At 45.4% G+C, this 19,619-nt stretch overlaps 1 protein-coding gene across 2 annotated transcripts in view; it reads right to left on the bottom strand.

Moving 5' to 3' along the window:
* Nucleotides 1-429: 429 nt before the first annotated feature.
* Nucleotides 430-19,619, bottom strand: part of DPYSL3 (dihydropyrimidinase like 3) — a 332,011-nt gene continuing 312,821 nt past the window's right edge. For both annotated transcript variants that reach the window (XM_086931567.1, XM_086931568.1), the window contains exon 14: nt 430-3,829. In XM_086931567.1, coding sequence (XP_086787693.1) covers nt 3,738-3,829 — 92 coding nt within the window. In that variant the 3' untranslated portion in view covers nt 430-3,737. The remainder of the gene's footprint in view (nt 3,830-19,619) is intronic.

The following is a 19,619-nucleotide window of genomic DNA, read 5'->3' on the forward strand; positions in this document are numbered from 1 at the left end:
GTTTTTACTTTAGATGGATCAAAACCTATTAAACCAAGCTTCCTATTAGCATAACGCAGAGGCAGGCCCTTTGCAGGTGGTTAACTAGTTACCTTACAGTTGCTGATTTCTTTACTTATTTCCTTAACAACTACAAATATGCTGAAATGTTTGCCAAAATAGTAGTCATGTGTTTTAAAATTGCAGAATAATACTGTGACAGAATGTGCTGCATTATTCCGCATAATGTCCCTATTCTTGCTCCAAAATTTAGTCAGCCTGAAACATTATTTGGTCTTGAATTGTAGAATAATTCCATTGGCCAAGCATTTAATGTGGTGGTCAGAGTCATGACAGGACTGTTATTTACTATAGCAAGATTTCCAAGAAGGGACTACAATTTTTCTTGAGGCTCCAGTGCAATACATGCAAATAAAATCAGGCAACAAGTTGTTGGACAATGTTTTAATAACCAAGTACTGTAACAGGTAACATTAAGAAGTTGACTTCCCACACCCAAACCCGTCCCCCAAACACACTCCAACAAAGTTGTCATGACATACATAGGTTTCTTCAAGCTTTACTTTCCACAAACTGTTTCTAATAGGGCCCATCGTACAGCTAGGAGGACTGGCACAGTGGAAGGCTTCAGGCTGTTTAGAGATAGTGTGGCCTACTCTGTCTTTAAAATGCACCAATAGCTTTTCAAAAAATGTATTTTGACAAAAAACGATGGTAAAATAAGAGGGATTTTGAAATGCAGGAGCACAGATGTCTCAAATTTCTGGGTTTGTGAGGGTTTCTGTATTTTGCCAAAGGGATTTTAGGTGGAGAAACCTTAATGGATGTGGGATGGAGAGATCAAGCTGCACGAGCGATGTCTGGGTTCTGACGATATTCCTGTCTTGAACCGCATTCTAAGGGATTTTCAAAATATTAGTAAAAGACTAGGCCATTGATTGTTTTCCAAACCCTCCCCAGGTGTTCTAACAGGAAGACAACTGGAGGAATCCTTAATCTTTTCATTCAAGGGCTAATTGAGAACGTTCCTTTCACATACCATGCAATTCAAGACACTCCACTTGATAGAACCTTGCAGAATAGTGTGGCAAAATGGCAGAAAAGGTTGCTGTCCCCATGGTCTTAAATTCTGCCTTCTCCTCACAACCCAAGATCTCCAGTGAATAACTTTTAAGATGCTGTGGCTTCCTTTTTTCCACTACGCATGAGATCTCAATGCCGCAGAAGCACAAAAAGCCCCTGTATAATACTGTTATATGCCCTTATAATAAAATCGCTAAGTGGGCAAGCAGAAGGTCTGCTATTCAAATTGACTTTTGTATGAGCTGAAGTGTCATGTAAGTCATGCCAAGCTCATGATATTCTACAGATTGACCTGTCACTACGCCAATGATCAAGTGAATTCCTCTTCCAATAGATACAGAAAACAGACTTCAAATATATTGTATAGACACAGGGTTTAGGGTTCATATTTTGGCACAATGGGGGGAATTGTGGCAGTTTCCCAGCAGAATTATGGCAAATCTTGGTGTAATTTCAATAGGTTGCATCTGTGATGGTTTAATAATAATAACATTCTGTACCCATGATGGAATAGTTTGGCACAGTTAGGGAAAGGGGCACATTGTGACACATTTCTCGCAGAAAGACAATGATGGCATATGCAGACGTATTGTTGGGATAGGCTTGCATAGCAGAAATTACACCCTAGAGATAGAGTATTCTGGCACAGAGATGGGATATTATTACACAACCCTGAGATATTCTTAACAGCGGTAAGAACCTCTTGATTTTAGGTTTAATACCTTAGTATGTTCAAGCGAAGTGAAATTGAATCCCAGTTGTGAGAACTCCAGGAGAAGTAGTGCCTCATTCCCAAACTTAGCAAATTGAGAACCATGCTAAATTCAGCAAGTTTCTTATTTCTTCAGAACTAATTTGGTTAAGTTGTTTCTTGCTTGCATATCCAGGTCACCTGAATCCTGCTGTGTCTATTTTGTGTGAGCACTATGCTCTTTATTCCTAAGAATTTCTTTAGGTTTGTTTGGGACTATCGAGAAATGACAATACCACAACTGTACCTAATCAGGAGTAGTGTCCTCCACAACTCAATGCCCACTTCGATAACAAAGGTATCAGTGAGAAGGAGGTTCATTTCTTATTCTGATTGAATGCTTGTCTCAACTGCTAACACGCAAAACCATCATATTGCAGGACTTAGAAACAGAAACGTTAACTGTTGAGGAGAGGATTTCATGGCTTGGGTTGAGAACTACGTGCCCTGGTGCTTCTTGATTGTGTCCATCTAGCAAATGAAACAAGTGGTTGATCCAAGAATGTTAGTGGTATGAAAATAAAAAATTCATAATATATAATTGTGAGGAAATGTATGAAAGGGTGGAGATGGTCAGTCATATCAAGATGTTAATTTCTCACCATGCTGGAATGTATTGTATATGGTTAGCTTGTCTGTCTTTTTGGCCAAATAGTTTCAGAGTTAGGTCAGTAGAATAAATAACATATTTTTTAAGAAGCTGTACAGGTGGATAGTTTTCATCGATCGACTTCCCTGCATGTTCATAAAACCTATTCATCTTTTCCTCAAACAATGACTTTGCTTCAGAAGCCAATAAAAGTTGCTAACTTTGATTATCCAGACCGCGGCCAGTGTGGGGGAGGGGCATGGATGTTATTACAATGAGTAACTAATGGCTTTGCCACTGCCCTACCAGTGCTTTGAGGGCATTGCCCATTTGGGGAATCTCTCAGTCTAAGTATAGACCGGTCCACATTTGAAACCTAGAGCGAGTTTCTAGAGTGATTGTGATTGGCAGGGTGAGTACGGGACGGAAAATGGGATGGTAAGAAACAAAAAGAAGTAAAATAGGAATGTGCATTAGAAATAGCATAGTCAAAGTGTTGCTCATAAGCAAATTATAGACATGTGTTCTTAGATTTAATAGAAGATTTTACATGTATCCACTTTGACACCACCAAGTGCTGGTGACTTTGCACTGCAGGAAGACTATAAAATGACACACAAAGCACAGGCCCCCAGAAAACAGGGCGTCAGGGAGTACTCTTTGGAAGTCATCTTGTCGAGGTATGTCTCAAGATCTCAGCATCAGTAGAAATAGTGGACTACTAAAGTGGGGGGGAGCAGACGTGAGAGGTCTTTGGATACCTCGTCAACACAAACACCTAAGTCGTTGGAAATCAGCTTCTGTGTGACTATGGAGACCCTTGATGACTTGGAAGGTAGTGATTGCGAGACAGGTTACGGGGCCATCTACATTGCCTCTCTCACATACTGGAGCACTTCACTACTGGGCTTCAACGCAGGAGAACCCAGCCACAGACAGAACAAAGAGAAGAGTGGCAGCCGGCCAATCAGACGGACTAATTAGTAGACAGAGCTCTGGTGCCCCGCAGAATCGGCAAACAGAGGTTAATGGGCAGTCCCTGGCCTCAGGATATGCTGGAGTAACCCAGCATGCACCAGAACCAATTGTGCATAATGAAAAATTAAGGCTATGCATTAAAAACAAAAACAACATCCTTAAAGCTAGGTAGCAAACTGTATTTGTGACAGATAAGGCTTGAGGCTTGTTGATTCTTCACACTGACTTCTTTTCATTTTTTTTGTTTTTTTCCTTCTTAAATACCATTGCACCAATGTGGTTCTATCACCAATACCCCGCCCTTTTCCCCCCACCCTTCAGCCCACTCTAGTATGTTTAGCTCAGGGATGTTATATTGGATCTGCCACCAGGGGGAATTACGATTCGCCGGCTAGCTACCCTCGCTCCGCTGTCGTCTCCCTGGTTACCTGAAGAAGGAAAGATCAGAAGTGAAAAAAGGAGTCAGTTATTTTTTAAGTACAAAAAAGGTTTTCTAAGAAAACTCTTAAAAACAAACTTTTGCTGCTTATATCAGTAACTGCTTGGTATTATAGAAGAACAGAACAAAAAGACAAAATCGAATAATAATAAGTCACTGCATTCCATCACTTATGGTGAGCCATCAATCTATACCTAGATGTACATGATACATGGTACCTTAATTGACAACATTAGTGATAAATTAGTGACTGTGTAAGGCTTGATTGATAACCTCATGCATAAAATCAATACTATTCTTTTACATACAGTATGATGCACAAATAAGGCTGTTGTTGCAGTGATTGCTAGCGTATGTCCTCTATACAATTTTACATAGAGAAAAAAACTTCTGTACTACTACCATCACAGTTATTACGTCATCAAAGGTATAAGAAGGAAAAAGGTAGAACTGTTAAAACATCCCTTTTGTAATTATAATTATTATTTTCAATGATAAGCCTGCTTAGCTGTATATTGCATGAAATCAAAAGGATAGTACATCATAACTTTGATTCCCCTTGATGAATCGGCATGAAACTTTCCAAACAAAGTTCACACACTTCGACTCCTTCATGGAAAGTTTCCAACTGATACATCATGAGGGGATGAAGAAAAAAGGGGGTGAGTCACAAAACATTGATTTCCCATGTTTATTCCCATAAAAAACATGTTGCTCTCCAATATGGAAAAAATGGCTGAATGAAATTACACAAAATTTGCCAGAATGTTTTTACTTACCTCAGAAAGAATGCTTTTCGTTATTTAGTGTGATTAGTTCAACATTTTTTGCAAAATTTGCATTCAAAAAGGTACTCGGTGGTCATGAAGAGTTTAATGTCCTGAAAAGTTAGAGATACTTAAACAGTTATATACAGCAGGTGTCCCGCAGGGCTCCCGTATTACCAAACATTTATGAAATACTCTACCTGTGCAGATAGGGAGATGTTCTCCAATCAGTCACTGGGGTACAGCAGTATCTGAGATTGTATCACATTACCGCATGATCTGATTGGCCAAGCCCCAACAGCTCCAGAATATGTTGAGGTAACCATTAGAGGACTCAAGACTCGATCTCCATGTCTTGAAAACGTTTTTCAAAACGGACATAAGAGGGCAGAGTATTGGCACCCTGACCTCCAAGCACTTGTTGGGGTGGGGAATGGAGGGCCCAAGATGCAAGCCCTAGTGATGAAACAAAAATCAGGTACAGTGGTACTCTTGCAGAAGCCAGCAAACCCCACTGATGTACTGCGATACTCTGAGGGGAGCCGCTGCTCAAGTTTCACACCAAAGTATTGTGGCACAGTGTGAGCTTCACCAATAATGCTTGCACGGCAACACAGTATAATCGGGTGGAGGCTTGAAAGCAGGTAATACAGCAGTATCAAGGTACCCAGGAAAATAAAAACAATTTAAATAAAAGGGAGAAGACAAAGGGTGTTGAGTATACAAACGGGAAGTCTATGTGTAGTAGGGGTTGGCTAGGCGTGGGGGTTGGGTATAGGGCCTAGCTGAAGGCTAGGTGCTGTGGCCAACCCCCACTGTGCACAGCTGGAGGTTTTGTCCAACTGGGCTTGGCTGCATGCTAAGGGTTGTCTGTTGGTCCAGTTTACAATATGATTTTCCAAAAATCACTGATAATAAGAAAGGTTAAAGTGATGCTATAGTTGGGTTAATTTCTAAGACATTAAGTTACATTAAGAAAATCTAGAAATTTGCTGCAAAAAACCAAAGGTTTGCTAAAAAGAAAAAAACAGGTTAAAGGGACTTTATAGCTATGGTTAAAAAAAAAACGACAGAACTACATCCTTTATAGTTTACCCGAAACCTTGGGGCCCTGCATCACTTGTGAGACAATCAATCAATCAATCAATCAGTGACACTTATATAGCGCGCTACATACCCGTAGGGTCTCAAGGCGCTGGGGGGGGGGGGGGGGGGGCTGCTACTGCTCAAACAGCCAGGTCTTCAGCTTCTTCCTGAAGGAGAGGTGGTCTTGGGTCAGGCGCAGGTCGGTCGGGAGGGAGTTCCAGGTCTTGGCGGCCAGGTGGGAGAAGGACCTTCCTCCCGTAGTCGCTCTTCGGATGCGGGGGACGGCGGCGAGGGCGTGGTTGGCTGATCAGAGGTGGCGTTTGGGAGCGTAGAAGTTGATTCGGCTGTTGAGGTAGCTCGGGCCTTGGTCGTGTAGGGCTTTGTGTGCGTGGGTGAGGAGGCGGAAGGTGATTCTTTTGTTGACGGGGAGCCAGTGAAGGTCTCTCAGATGTCCGGTGATGTGGCTGGTTCGTGGGATGTCGAGGATGAGACAGGCGTTGCAGGCTGACGCACTTGCGTCTGGCATATTTTCCCCCAAAAGAGAGGACCATAAATGAAGTGTAGTAGGCCGGATCAAGACCTACTGTGGACTCATATATTTGATAAGCTTTCAGCACTAACAGATTGAATACACAATACTGCCTAACGGAGGAGAGTGCCTGTGACTAACACCAGCATGCCTCCTCACTAAGGGAGGTGCAAGAGGAAGCAGAGGAGTCATGCTCAACAAAAGAAAGGACTCTACACCAGAGACTGAGGGCCTCATTTATGAGGCTGTGCGTCACTTTTACGCCGCTGGTGGCGTAAAAAATGCGCCTTGTTGCGCCATATTTACAAAGTGACGCATCTAGGTAGATGCGTCACTTTGTAAACCCCTTCGCCACATTATACCTGCGCCAGGTATAATGTATGCAAGGGGGGCGTATTGACGCAAGGAAGGTTTGTAGAAATGACGCAGTGAAATCTATGAGATTTCACTGCGTCACTTTTAGGACGCTGTTGCGTCAAAATCTTGCGCCTGCCTCCCAGCAGGCGTAAGACTGATGCAGGCCCTTTCACATGGGGCTTGCCCCATGTGAAAGGACGCATTGCTGGAGTTGCATCACTTTTGTGACACACTCCAGCAATGCGTCACTTTTGCGCTTACAGATACGTCAGAAATACTGACGTATCTGTAACTCCTTGCGACATGATGCGTCATATATTAAATATGACGCATCAGGAATGTCGCAAGGAGTGTGCACAGCGATGCGTCATTTCTCATAAATGAGGCCCTGAGTATTTTAACTTTTATAGTGTGTAGTATTGAGTTTTTTATGGTGCATTAAAGTACCATAAATCAAGTTTTATAAAGATAAGCACTAGAACAGACAATCAAGCTAATATGTGTTCAGTACCTGTTGAGTGTTGAGTTTGTTATACCCCCACATTAAACTCTCTGAGAAGCCGTGACTGCTTGTGATCGCTAACACTAAAAGTCAAATGTCTGGGTTGTACTTGCCATATCAAACACACAAAATGTGATGGGAGGATGCTTGCAGTAGGTCTAACCACTAGCAATCACTCGGGCTAGCATTCTAACCGTTGGTTCTTTTGCCTACAATGCCAGCTCAGACTAGTCTGAGTCATATGCAAATCAATCTTGACCCTGCTCCAGTTGGAAAAATGCAGTCCGAACTGCCAAGCCTGGTCCTCTCTGAACCAGAGCACAAGCAACCCAAGACCCGCTTCAGCCTGACTGGGGCTCTTCATTCGGGTGTAGCTTGGTTCCAGTATCACAGTGAGCAAGAGACCCACGTCTGGGCATATCTATGGTAAGCATGGGCGAATTTTGCGGATCTCGCGTTCGCGAATTTTGCGGATTTGCGAACTCGCAATCCGCAAAATCCGCGAATTCCCGCGAATTTTTTTTTTTTTTGTTCGCCCGTGTTTCTGCCAGTTCGCGAGGGTTTTTACAATTTCGCAATTTGCGAACTTACCTGTCGGGTCGCAAGTTTTGCAAACTTGTTGTTTCTACGTGTCCAGCCTGTTTGGGACACTCTTCTTCATCACTGCCACTCTCTGTCACCACTGCCACTCTCTGACTACTCATGCCACCCTCTGGCCCACCCATGCCACCCTCTGTTTCATCACCACACCCTCTGGTTGTCCAGTGTACATTATTTTCGGCAAAGCAAAGCACACCTTCCCTGCCTCAAGTGACCTGAATTAATTTGGGGCTGATTAATGTGTCACAGAATATTTTTTTAGCTGGCACCTGCTTCCTTAGTGCGCCCTGATTAGTGATCTTTTGCACTTGCTAAGTGCTTTCATTGTTGCAAAATTAGTTACAACACCTGCCCTGCCCCAACTGACAATAATGAATTAGGGGCTGATTAATGGATTTTAACTTCCAGCCTGGCTCCTGCTTGTCTCCCTTAGCTGTAATTCAGGACCTTTGTGGCATATGTGTAACTATTCTGAGGTTCAGAGCAGGGTCACATAATAGTTGCAACTGGCAACTGAACTCTGGAGGGGCCCCTCAGGAAGCACTACAGGAAATGGCTACTAATGATGAGCCTGAACTTTTGAACCTGGCAAGTAGTTTCAGTTTTGCTAAGATCGTATTTCTGCAATTTAGCACTTATTCGCGGGGCGCGAAGTTGTACTGGGAAGCCGCGAACTCACGCGAACAGTGCGAGCAGTGCGAGCAAAATCCGCTGCTCGCGGATTTGCGGATTTTGCGGGAGATTCGCGAATCTCGCGGATTGCGGATTTCCCGAAAATCCGCAAAAGCCGCGAGCGGAACGGATTTTCCGCCCATACCTAATCTATGGCCACTTAGGGAAGTACCTCAAACACACAAAAGGTGATAGGAGGATGCTTGCAACCAGTCTAAACACTGACAATTTCTTGGGTAGCATTTCAATCCATGGCTATTTTGCCCATTATGCCACCTCAGATTAGACCCATGAAAAGGCAAATCAGTCTTGGCTCTGTTCCAATAGGAACAATCCAGCCCCACTGCCAACTCAGATCTTCTCTGACCTGGAATATAAGCAAACCAAGACCGATGTTTCTCTGTTTGGTGCATTTCAGTCACTTGTAGCTTGGTTCCGTTGCCACAGTGAGCAAGCGACCCACGCCTGGGCAAGCCTTTGGCCATTTCGGGTGGTACATCAAAACACACAAAAGATGATGAGAGGATGCTTGCAAAAAGTCTAACCAATGGCAATCGCCCAGGGTAGAATTCCAGCCATTCGTTCCTTTGCCCAACATGCCACTCCAGATTAGACCCAGCGATGTGTAAATCAGTATTGACCCTGCTGCAATAGGTACGTTTTGTAATGGTCTGGTACCACACTCTTTCTTCTAAATATAAATATAATTGTGGAAAGGCCACCGTACCTGCCGTAGCGAAGAGGCATCCTCGTGCGGGGAGGGGTCCGTCTAACATAGATGATGACTTGTTCCCTCTCCATAGGACTTCTTCTCTATCTCTCCCTCTGCAGGGTCACCGAGGTCAGAACCCGGAAGACGGACAACCGGATGCAGTCCTACATGAACCCGGAAGTCCCGCCCCCGACTACATCCCGGAAGATATAAAAACCAGCGAACCACAACGAAGGAGGTTCCAACCCGCGGACTTGTGGCAGGAGGCAGCAAGGAAGGAACCGGAGCAGAGAGAGAGAGACGAGGAGTCGGAGATCCAAGCGGAAGAAGTGGAGGAGGACGCCGACGGCGACGTGTGGTCTGAGGACTGGTGGAGTCCTCAGGAGGTGGCTGGAGAGCGGCCGCAACTCACCAGGGAGTTGCGGCGGGCCACGTGAGTAACCGTCATCCATCTCCGTGTGCCGTTTGTAGATAGTTGTAATTAAGTGTAAATAGTATAGCGCTGCACCTACTTGAGCACGAGAGCACTGTATATATATCTATAGATAGACCCCCACCTTCCTACACCTCGAGCACCCTGTCGACCCTTGGTCTCCCCTCCTATTTTTCGGCCTCTTCCACCTCCCCGTGTTACCCGTCCCTCACTATCCACTTTCTGTATCCCCACCTCCTGGTGTCGGTGATAGTTGTACATCCCGAGAGGAGCGAAAGACTAACGGTCCTCTATTTTTTCTCTCGCCCCAAACCTCCGAGGCTCACCAACCGAAGTCAAAGACCCGACGGCATTACAGAGAGGGAAGGCTTACACCATCCGGACGACATCAGCCCAGCAGCAGGAGCTCTTCCCTTCCCTCACCGACCGGACGTCTTCTCTACCTCGGACTTCCCCAAGAGAACACCATCGATCCCCTTTTGTTCAGAGACTTATAATCCACACCTACCTGTGTCTACAATAAAACTCGCTAAACATAGCGCACTATATCTGGCCTCCCCGCCTGTTATTCCGGCCCGCCGAATCCCACACCCCACAATAATACAAATAGCTGATATGGCAACATTTCATCTCTATATATAATCCTCATTTGTGCATTGCTGTTTCATGGCTGCGTGTTCAATAATGACTTATGTTACTAGTGGCCATTATATCTATACTTTCTTTGCAAAAACATCTGTTTGGATGGCAAGGTTTGAGGTCTTGGTAATATCACTGGTTATAATTACACAATTAATTTCATCACATGCAGTATTTCCAGTGGTGTCTTTGATGATAAGCTTTCTGATACCATGTATGTCACGTGTGAAGCCATGTGCAAAGTTGTGAACAGTGCATTGGAGAGGAGTTATGCAGGTAACACACCATAACAGGGAAACCTCAGTGTTTATTTAGATTTAGGGTCATAATTTTTTTTGTGTTTATTTAGATTTAGGGTCATAATGTTTCTTTCAATTCCTTATACTTTTCTTTTAAATGTATAAGTAGTGGTTCACAGCAAGAGAAAACAGAAAAATAAAGTACACTCCCCTTTAAATCACTTTGCAAATGGCAGAGAGCAATTAAGCAAGTGTAGCAAGCCATTAAGACCCTACACGTGCAAGCTTTTCTTTTACATAAATACACTAGAGTCTCCCAAACAAAAGCTTGTACATTTTTGAATATTACTATCTCTGAAACATTAACTTTTCTTATTGTGTACGTCCACGTGGTTGAGCCCAAATACCAGCTTGTCATTTTCATCAAGTATGTGTGTACCATAACATGACAACTGCACCTCAGGGATCATCATATACAGCAGTGATCTACTTCCCACATAGATTCAAAGCAAGGACAACACATTTCCAGCCAGACACCCATAGAGTGTAGCGTGCTACACAAGTGAGCATGCACTTGAACACCCCCAGCAAGGTATATTCAGCACTATACAAATAACCTAGTCATATGGACAGAATCCATCTTACATGTTACGCAAGACAAGCATGCATGGCAATTTCCAAATGTCAGCCATAAACACCTTATGCCCTCTAGAAGCCAAGGGTTGACTCCATAAGTTAGAGATTGACACCGTTATGCCTGAGATGGCCAAAATAATGACTAAGAGGACGACAATATATCTAGAATGGCCATTCCATCAGGTATGGGAACTATGATTCTATGGAGCCTGCAATATGCAAGTGAAGGCAACCTGATAACAATGTCGCCGTAATGCCCTCAATGTCCACAATATGTTAAAAATATCTTCTTACTGGGGTCGTGGCCAGGCAAAGTGGCTAAGAGGATGTGATCCACCTCAGCTCCGGAGACAAGGTCCTGCCGGACACAGATTCGTCTGTGTGGAGGAGCTATAATTGCAGAGAACACATCATGAGGGTGGCGTGTGGCAATGGGAAGCCTGGAGCAAACCTTCTCTGCAGCGCAACAATAGTTGTTCAGCATTTAATTCGAGAGGCCGCACGCTGCAGCGGGGACAAAATAGCACCGCAGCCGCTTCTCAAGCGGGATTCCAGAACGGCATGGACCCGCAGAGGCTGCACTGGCAGCATCAGTAACTGGAGCAGTTTTCCAACCTACACAGCGCCAGTTAGAGAGGCAGAGCTAGTCTCCTGTGCTCATGCCGAGTATCCCGGTGTCGACAGGGAAGAAGGCGTGCAGTGATTGACAACGTTGCGGGGGATCTCCTCGATGTTGACAACAAGACCAGGAGGTGAGTGAGGCCCGGGGCACATCATAATGGTCAGCTGGGGTAATCCAGGGGTTTCCCACAAGCAGCGTCCCGTCCTGGGGGAAGATTGTGACTGAGATGCTTACAGGTGGGCAAGGCAAAGGCAATGTCTGACCTTAAAATGGCACCCAGAGCAAGATTTCAGTGTTCATGTGAGGGTCTCCACATCGCGAAAGACTGGTAATGGAACCGTTTCTCTACTCAGTCCTGCTACAGCCTCACCCACACCAAGAGATTTGCATGTTGAAACAGCGGCGTGTCCCTCAGCCCGGACCTGCACATTCTGGCTGCCTGACCTTAAGATGGCTGTCCTGGCCTGATTCCTGGAAGCTTTGCTGCCGATTGCACAGCAACCCAATAGCAAGTCTTTGCCTGCTTCCATTTTACACGAGGGACCGACGAGTTGGAAGGAGAGCTGCGCACTTCACAGGACAGATTTGCGTCGCAGCCCCTATGCCACCAAAAAAAGTATCAAACAAGGTCTCCAACTACTTTGCGTCAGCTGAAAAAGGACCAGCACTCGACGAAGGGGAGCAATCTACACAAATGGCGCTTACCAGAGATGACCTAGTGGCAGCACTGCGAGACTTTAAAACAGAACTGTGCACGGAGATAAAGCAGGATATACAGGCCTCTCTGGACCAATTGAAGTCGGACCTCTCTGGCTGCATTTCTTCTCTCCAGCAAGATGTAGACGCTGCGGGATCCAGGGTGCTAGAACTGGAAGACCAAACAAAAGCACTTGATGAAAGCACGGCCAAGCTGCAAGAAACACAACATGATCTCCAGTCGCAACTCGCCCAGGTTCTTATGAAGACGGAGGACTTAGAAAATAGATCCCGACGGGAGAACTTTTGAATCCGAGATTTGGAGGAAGGAGCGGAGGAACCAGATTTGGGAGCCTTTGTAGAGGGCCTTTTCACTGAGATATTGAGCCCACGCCAGCTGAACATCAAGATTGACAGGGTGCATCGTACGGGAAACCAACAAAAGGGAGATCGGAGGGGCACACGGGGTGTACTAGTCAAGCTGCACTCTTTCACGACGAAGGAGGCGATCCTACAGGTGGTGCTGAAAAAAGAGTAGACCTCCTTTTAAGGATATAAATTTGCACTTTACCAGGATTTGGCCCCCTCCACGTTGGCACGCAGACAGCAACTGCGACCAATAACAACGAAGCTGCGAGAAGACAATTTCCGTTATAGATGGACCTTTCCCTTTGGAATTGCTTTTGAATTTAATAATACATCACGACACATCACAGATGGGGAAGACGGTCTACTCATTCTGGGCCCACCAATCCTAGCCAATGATTGTGTTCAGGGTCCTAAGACGGGACCAGAGACACCGCAAGGAAAGGCAAGGCAGTGGCGCACACTCTCCAAAGGCAAACCTACCCCAAGATAAAGGCAACGTAGAAATGCTGATTCTCGATGGGATGAGAAACTCTCCTTGACTCTGTTGTGGCATCCTGTCGATATATGTGCGAAGAGAGAGGGTCAGAAGAATTTCTACACAACCCTTACGATGTTTTGTCGCCGTGGAATCCGGTCCATGCATCCATAGAGGCTATTCTCTACATTAAGCAGCCGGCAACCGTGGTTTCGGGCTATGACCATGATGCCCGTTACCATATGCTGTTTATTCAAGTTCGAACTTAATCAGAGCCCATTGGCTCTGCAGCATAAGGTTCTACAGGGACAATTTTATTTTTTCCTTTGGGGGGGGTTTCCTGGTGGTGGTTTTTTTTTTTTTTTTTTTTTAAATATATTTTTATTGCAGAGTTATAAACAGCAGGAAAAAAGTAATCAGCCAGTACATTTGTGGGCCCCCCCCACCAGTAACAGTTCACAATTGTACACAGCCATTCAGCCCGCATCCCGGAGGCCGGGCGGCATATCAGAACGCTCCGGAGGAGCACAACACAGTGTACGTCCCATTGGGACCCTGGCGAAAGGTCGTTTTGAGTATCTGCTTTTACCCCCCCACCCACAACAACAGTCCCGTCAGCCATCTCCAAGGTATCAACGTAGTCGCCCCCGTCGGGGCCTGTTCTAGGCTATTTGGGCTTCGTGCCAGGCCGTTCCAACCACTCAATCCGCCCGCCACTCAATGCCCCCAGTCCCAGGAGATCCAGGCCACCACCAGCAACCCTCCAACGGCCTCCGGCCCTCCCCAACCCCCTCTATAACTAACCCCCCCAACGCCCCCCCCCCCCTGGCAACTGCTAAGGTGTGTGCTTCGCTCTACTGAACTGGATGGTTCCACTACAGTGCATGATGGCGTACTTCTGTGTTCGCCCCGCGGTGTCCAGCGGCTTAGTCCTCGCCGTCTTCATCCTCAACCAAAGCATCACGCAGAGCCTGTACCACTAACTTCAGGGGAATTTTTATGCACTTCAGATGCGTAGAGAATACAGGCACTCCATCCAGAGTCAGAGAGGGCACCAGGGAGAGTGGGGACAAGGCGGACGAGACAGAGGGAAAGGAATACGGGGCTTAGACTGTAGAGACACAGGAGACGGATATTCTTAAAATAGTTTCCTTAGCCTCCTGGAAAGTGAAAGGATTGAATTTGCCCCTTAAAAAGCAAAAAGTCTGGAAATATCTTGCAGATCACAAGTTCGACGTTGTAGCATTGCAGGAAACGCACCTTAAAAAGTCGACTTAGACTCCGTCATAGAAGCTATCCGTTAATGAATAGGTCAGCGGCTAACTCCAAACAGAGGGGGCTGGCACTCTTATTTCATAATGCAGCTAAGTTTCAACCAGTGGATATCAAGACAGACAGGGATGGCAGGATAATAATGGTGAAGGGGAAACTAAGAGGTAGACTCTGCACACTCATCTCCATCTATGCGCCCAACACAAGACAGGCGATGTTTTTGAGCTCAGTCCTAGATCAGATAAGTGGTTTTGCGGAGGGCCCTGTGGTGCTTATGGGGGATTTCAACCTCACGTGGCATGCCGAGTTGGACAGTACACACCCCCACAGAGCAGTTACTAGCAACTTCCCCAAGGGTCTTAAGCAGAAAATGCTGGCCTTGGGCCTGAAAGATGCATAGCGATCACTGTACCCCACTACTAAAGACTATTCATTTTTTTCATATGTCCACTTGACCTATTCTAGACTAGATCACATATTCGTAAGTCAATCCATGCTAGGCTCCTTACAGGCAGAAAAAAAGCCCACGATTACAATTTCGAATCACAGCCTAGTGACTATTAACCTTTCTTGGGGAAACAGGGAGCAGGGTATTCCAAGATGGTATTTCCCACTCTCAGTAACTAGGGATAGGGTACTGAGGGATGAGTTAAGAGTTGGCATTTCCGAATATTTCGAACTGAACCAGCCCCAAGCCACATCTCCTCAGAATAATTGGGATGCTTTAAAAGCAGTCATCAGGGGCAAATGTATTCAATTAAACTCCACACTAATTAAGCGAAGGGCTAAGGAACGAGAAGAGTTAGAGGTGGAACTGGAGCAGGTAGAGAAGGCCCATAAGACTGCTCCCTCACGAGTGCTGCAGCACCAACTAAGTTCTCTGAAGGGGAAAATTAAGGCGATTTATACAAATAGGACAGAATGTACATTGCCGAGACTCAGGCAGATATCCTACGAGCAGGGGGGGGGGAGTGGGCTCCCACTTAGCACGACAGCTATGCGAGAAAAGAGAGCGGTAATATATTGGGGGCATACAAGATTTGAATGGTGCATTGACTCACTCAGACCAGTCCAAGGCCCACATCTTTGGACAATTCTATATGGACCTTTACACTGGTTCACCTTCCGACACAGTGGGGCAAAAGCAATACCTAGACTCTTTAGCTCTCCCCCACATTTCACCAGCTGAGAGCTATCAATTAAACAAACCCATCACGACCGACGAAGTAAGACAGGCAATCGCGAAGCTTAAACTCCACAAAGCCCATGGCCCTGATGGCTTGACAGGACACTTCTACAAAATATACACAGCAGACCTCCTCCCTCACCTTACAGCATTATTAAATGCTATAGCGGACGACTCCGCGGTGTCGACCTCTATGGATGTGGCCGTGGTCACTGTCATCCCTAAACCAGGGAAAACCCACCAGAATTGCGCCTCATACATGCCTATAGCACTGTTAAACTTAGACGGCAAAATCTTCTCCGCAATATTGGCTTCACGCATAGAGAATTTGATGCCTACACTAATCCACTCTGATAAATCTGGCTTCATAAAAGGCATACAGATGCACGGACATATGGCAGACAATACACCTGATTGAAAAGGTCTCCAAATTTAAAATCCCAGCGATATTGGTGGGGCTAGATGCAGAGAAAGCCTTTGACAGGGTGGATTGGTCGTTTTTCTTCCTTACTTCTTTCCCCCTTCTTATTTGCTCTCAGCATTTAATCCTTGGCTGCCCAATTTAGAGCGAACCCAGGGATTAAGGGCATCCACTTTGTGGGTACAGAGCACAAGGCCTCGCTCTTCGCAGACGATATTCTGATGATACTCACGGATCCTGGTCCCTTGCTTCAGGTTTTAAGAGTAATTTGTTAAAATCCTACATTCTGAATCTTACAGTCTCTGAAAGGGAGGCTCAGCAACTCCGAGGGCAAACCTCCCTCCAATGGGCCAAAAGCTCTCTGCAATACTTAGGCATTTAACTCACTCCAAACATCGCAAACCTGTATAAAGCAAACTATCCCACTTTACTACCTCAGGTCCAGCAAGAGCTTAAACGCTAGAAGCCTTTATTGATTTCCTGGCTTGGGCAGATAAATGACATTAAAATTACATTGCTCCCCAAGCTCCTCTACCTGTTCCAGGCACTCCCAGTCGACTTGGACCGTGAATTACTACCACGGTTTCGCTCCACTAAATTCATCTGGCAAGGGGGCAGGGCACGGCTTCTATCCCATGTCTTATGACGAACCAAGAAGGAGTGGGGTGCTGCTCTCCCGGACATTGAACTATATAACAAAGCGGCACCACTGATTGTGGAATGGTCCATGGGAGAGTCCGACAAACACTGGCTCCACATGGATAGGGTTATAGTGGGAAGGACGATATAGGATGTGCTCTGGAAACTGAAAAAGGACAGGCCGGCCAACACTTACATCAGCACCGCAACACGCAGTACTCTTAAGGTCTGGGGCGAAGTCATGAAAGATGAAAGGTGGACTACATTACCCTCACCATTTACTCCCATTCACTCCAACCCAGATTTTCCCCCTGCAGTGCGGGAAGGCCCGTTTGATGGGTGGTGGGAGGGAGGATGCTTGAGGGTCTCCGACCTATTCCATAATTTTAAGTTACTAACTTTTGCGAGCTGCCAACGGGAATTTCAGGTTCCGAATAGCGAGCACTATCACTATCACTATCTCGAACTCAAACACTGGGTTTCCTAGCCACAGATGAGAGAAGCAGCCACCAGAGAGCGTACACAGATAGAACAATGGATGCGGAGTGCTGGATCAGTGAAAGGTGTGATCTCTCCACTTTACTCAATGCTATTATCAACAATTTATGCTCCACGGACACGCTATCAATCGTTTTGGGAACAATTAGTGGGGTGGGACATTGCAGAACAGGACTGGCATCATATATGGGCAGACATATCCAAGCATAATCATTCAGTGTCCTTGAGAGCAGCCCATTAAAAGACCTGTTTGATTGGTATTTATACCCCTCCAAGCTCAAAAAGATATTCCCAGACACTTCTGAGTTATGCTGGCGTGGATGAGGCCTTCTTGGGGATTTTCGTCACATTTGGTGGGATTGCCCCATAATTCGAATCTTTTGGGACAATATTTTTTTAATATATTAAAGATATGCTGGGTTACCCCATTCCAACCTCTATAGAGTTAGAGACCCTGATCTTGAGCACCAGACGAGGGCAGACAAAGCTATCCTGTGGGCGTGCCTTGAGGCGGCCAAAATCACTATCGCAGCAGCATGGAAAAAGAAGGAGGCCCCTGCGATATCGCTCTGGCACTCACGTCTTTGGAACATCCTCACCATGGAATGGATGGCGGACATCTTCAGGGACGAATACAACAACTTTTAATACAATTGGGGCCAATTGATTACTTTCCTATCCCACGGTCTCCCTTTGGCAGTATGTCCCCCTTCTGTCAGAGCTGTGCACCACTTTCAGTTTTAGGCTAACGAACCTTCAACCCGTTTTTAGTGCCCCAATTTAGTAAGGAAGGCCCAATATTGATGAGAAAGGTGCTGCTTCTCTTTACAGCTCAAACCTGAGTGTTCAAACACGTTCTTCCGTTGTTACACCACTACCACCAGGGAGGGCGGGAGGGAAGGGCGGGTCAGAAAGGGGGTGTCTGTTTTTCTTTTCCTGCTGATTTAAATTGTTTGGGGGCTTCCCCCATTGTTGGGTTTTGTTAAAATGGACATGACTCGCAAGGCATAATGGGGGCAAGGGGACTTTCCAAAATTAGAAACTGAATCTGTACTAGATGATCAAACATGCGGGAAGTCCTATACAATTTGCAATGTGTTATACCCTTTACAGAAGTCTTGTTGAGTAAAAAGAACTTTGCCCCCAAAAATATCTTCTTACGTCACAGCATACAAAATGTCTATATAGCCAAAAATGTACTCAAGTTCTTAATTACAAGCCCATTGCACTGCCGGTGTGCCACTTTTTTTGGACGCAGCGCAGTTTGCCTGCCCATATTTACAAGGCCACATAAAAGTGACACTGTGTGACTTTTCAAGTCCTTGTAAGTATGGACCCCTTTCATGCATTACTTGACGCAGACCAATATTTACAACAATGTGTAAAGCTGCGAATGCATCAGAATCCTACGCCTTCCCAGGGGAGACATAGGTATGATGCAACAAGGAGAAATACTTGAATTTCTCCTTGTGTTTTCCTCTTTCAATGAGAGTTGCATCCTTCTGCACGCATAAAAAGATGAAAATGCCATTAATGATTGTTTTCGTGAAGGAAGGTGTCCCTTCCTGCTTAAAACCTATCTTCCCCGAAGCACAGGGACTCTTACAAAATGATGCAAGGGTGCCTGCACTGGCGCATGGCAGAGAATTGTGCGCTAGTGCAGGGGAAAGCACATGGATGCATCCTGTTGTTGTTGGTACAACGTATCCTTGTGCTTTGAAAATCACGAAGCATGGTGCAGCTAAATGGCTTACGGCACTGTGCCATTTTCTTGTAGATGAGGCCTAAAAGGGTAAATGATGCATGATACTTGGAATACCCATAGTATACCAAGGAGGGACATAATATTGAATAGAATGACCACAATACTCTAAAGATGGCCACATTTTACCAGGACCACTGTATAATCTAGAAACCGCCTCATTTTCTACCAGTGTCACTTTCACCTCTAACTTCACCTCTCTCCCATAGATCAGATCCATCTTTCTATTTCGGTCACCTTCCTGATCCCACTTTCTTTTGCAGGAATCCGTTATTTTTTATACTTCTCTCTACCTTCACTCTTAACACCCTTAACGGTTTCTGCCATTCAGCTCACTCTTATGTGTAAGGCGTCCCATCACTATCCTCTCTTTGCGTCATTCTCCCTTGCCTTTTTATCATAGTCTTCCTGCCTTCTTCTTTCTTTCTTCCCATTCTCCTTTCGTTAACACTTACTGTAGTTTTCTATATGCCCCTTGTTCTTTCTTTTTTACTTTTGCTCTTGTCCTCCTCTCTCTTTCTGTTTATTTCCTGCCCTCATCCTCTTGCTCTAATTTCATGGTCCTTCATATTTCATTTTTCATTTTCATTATTTCTTACATCTTCTATCTTTACCTCTTCTTTCATACTCCAACTTATTTTTCTTATACTTTGATCTCCTTTTTTCT

Source organism: Lissotriton vulgaris, chromosome 7, assembly GCF_964263255.1.
Source record: "Lissotriton vulgaris chromosome 7, aLisVul1.2, whole genome shotgun sequence".
NCBI lineage: Eukaryota > Metazoa > Chordata > Amphibia > Caudata > Salamandridae > Lissotriton > Lissotriton vulgaris.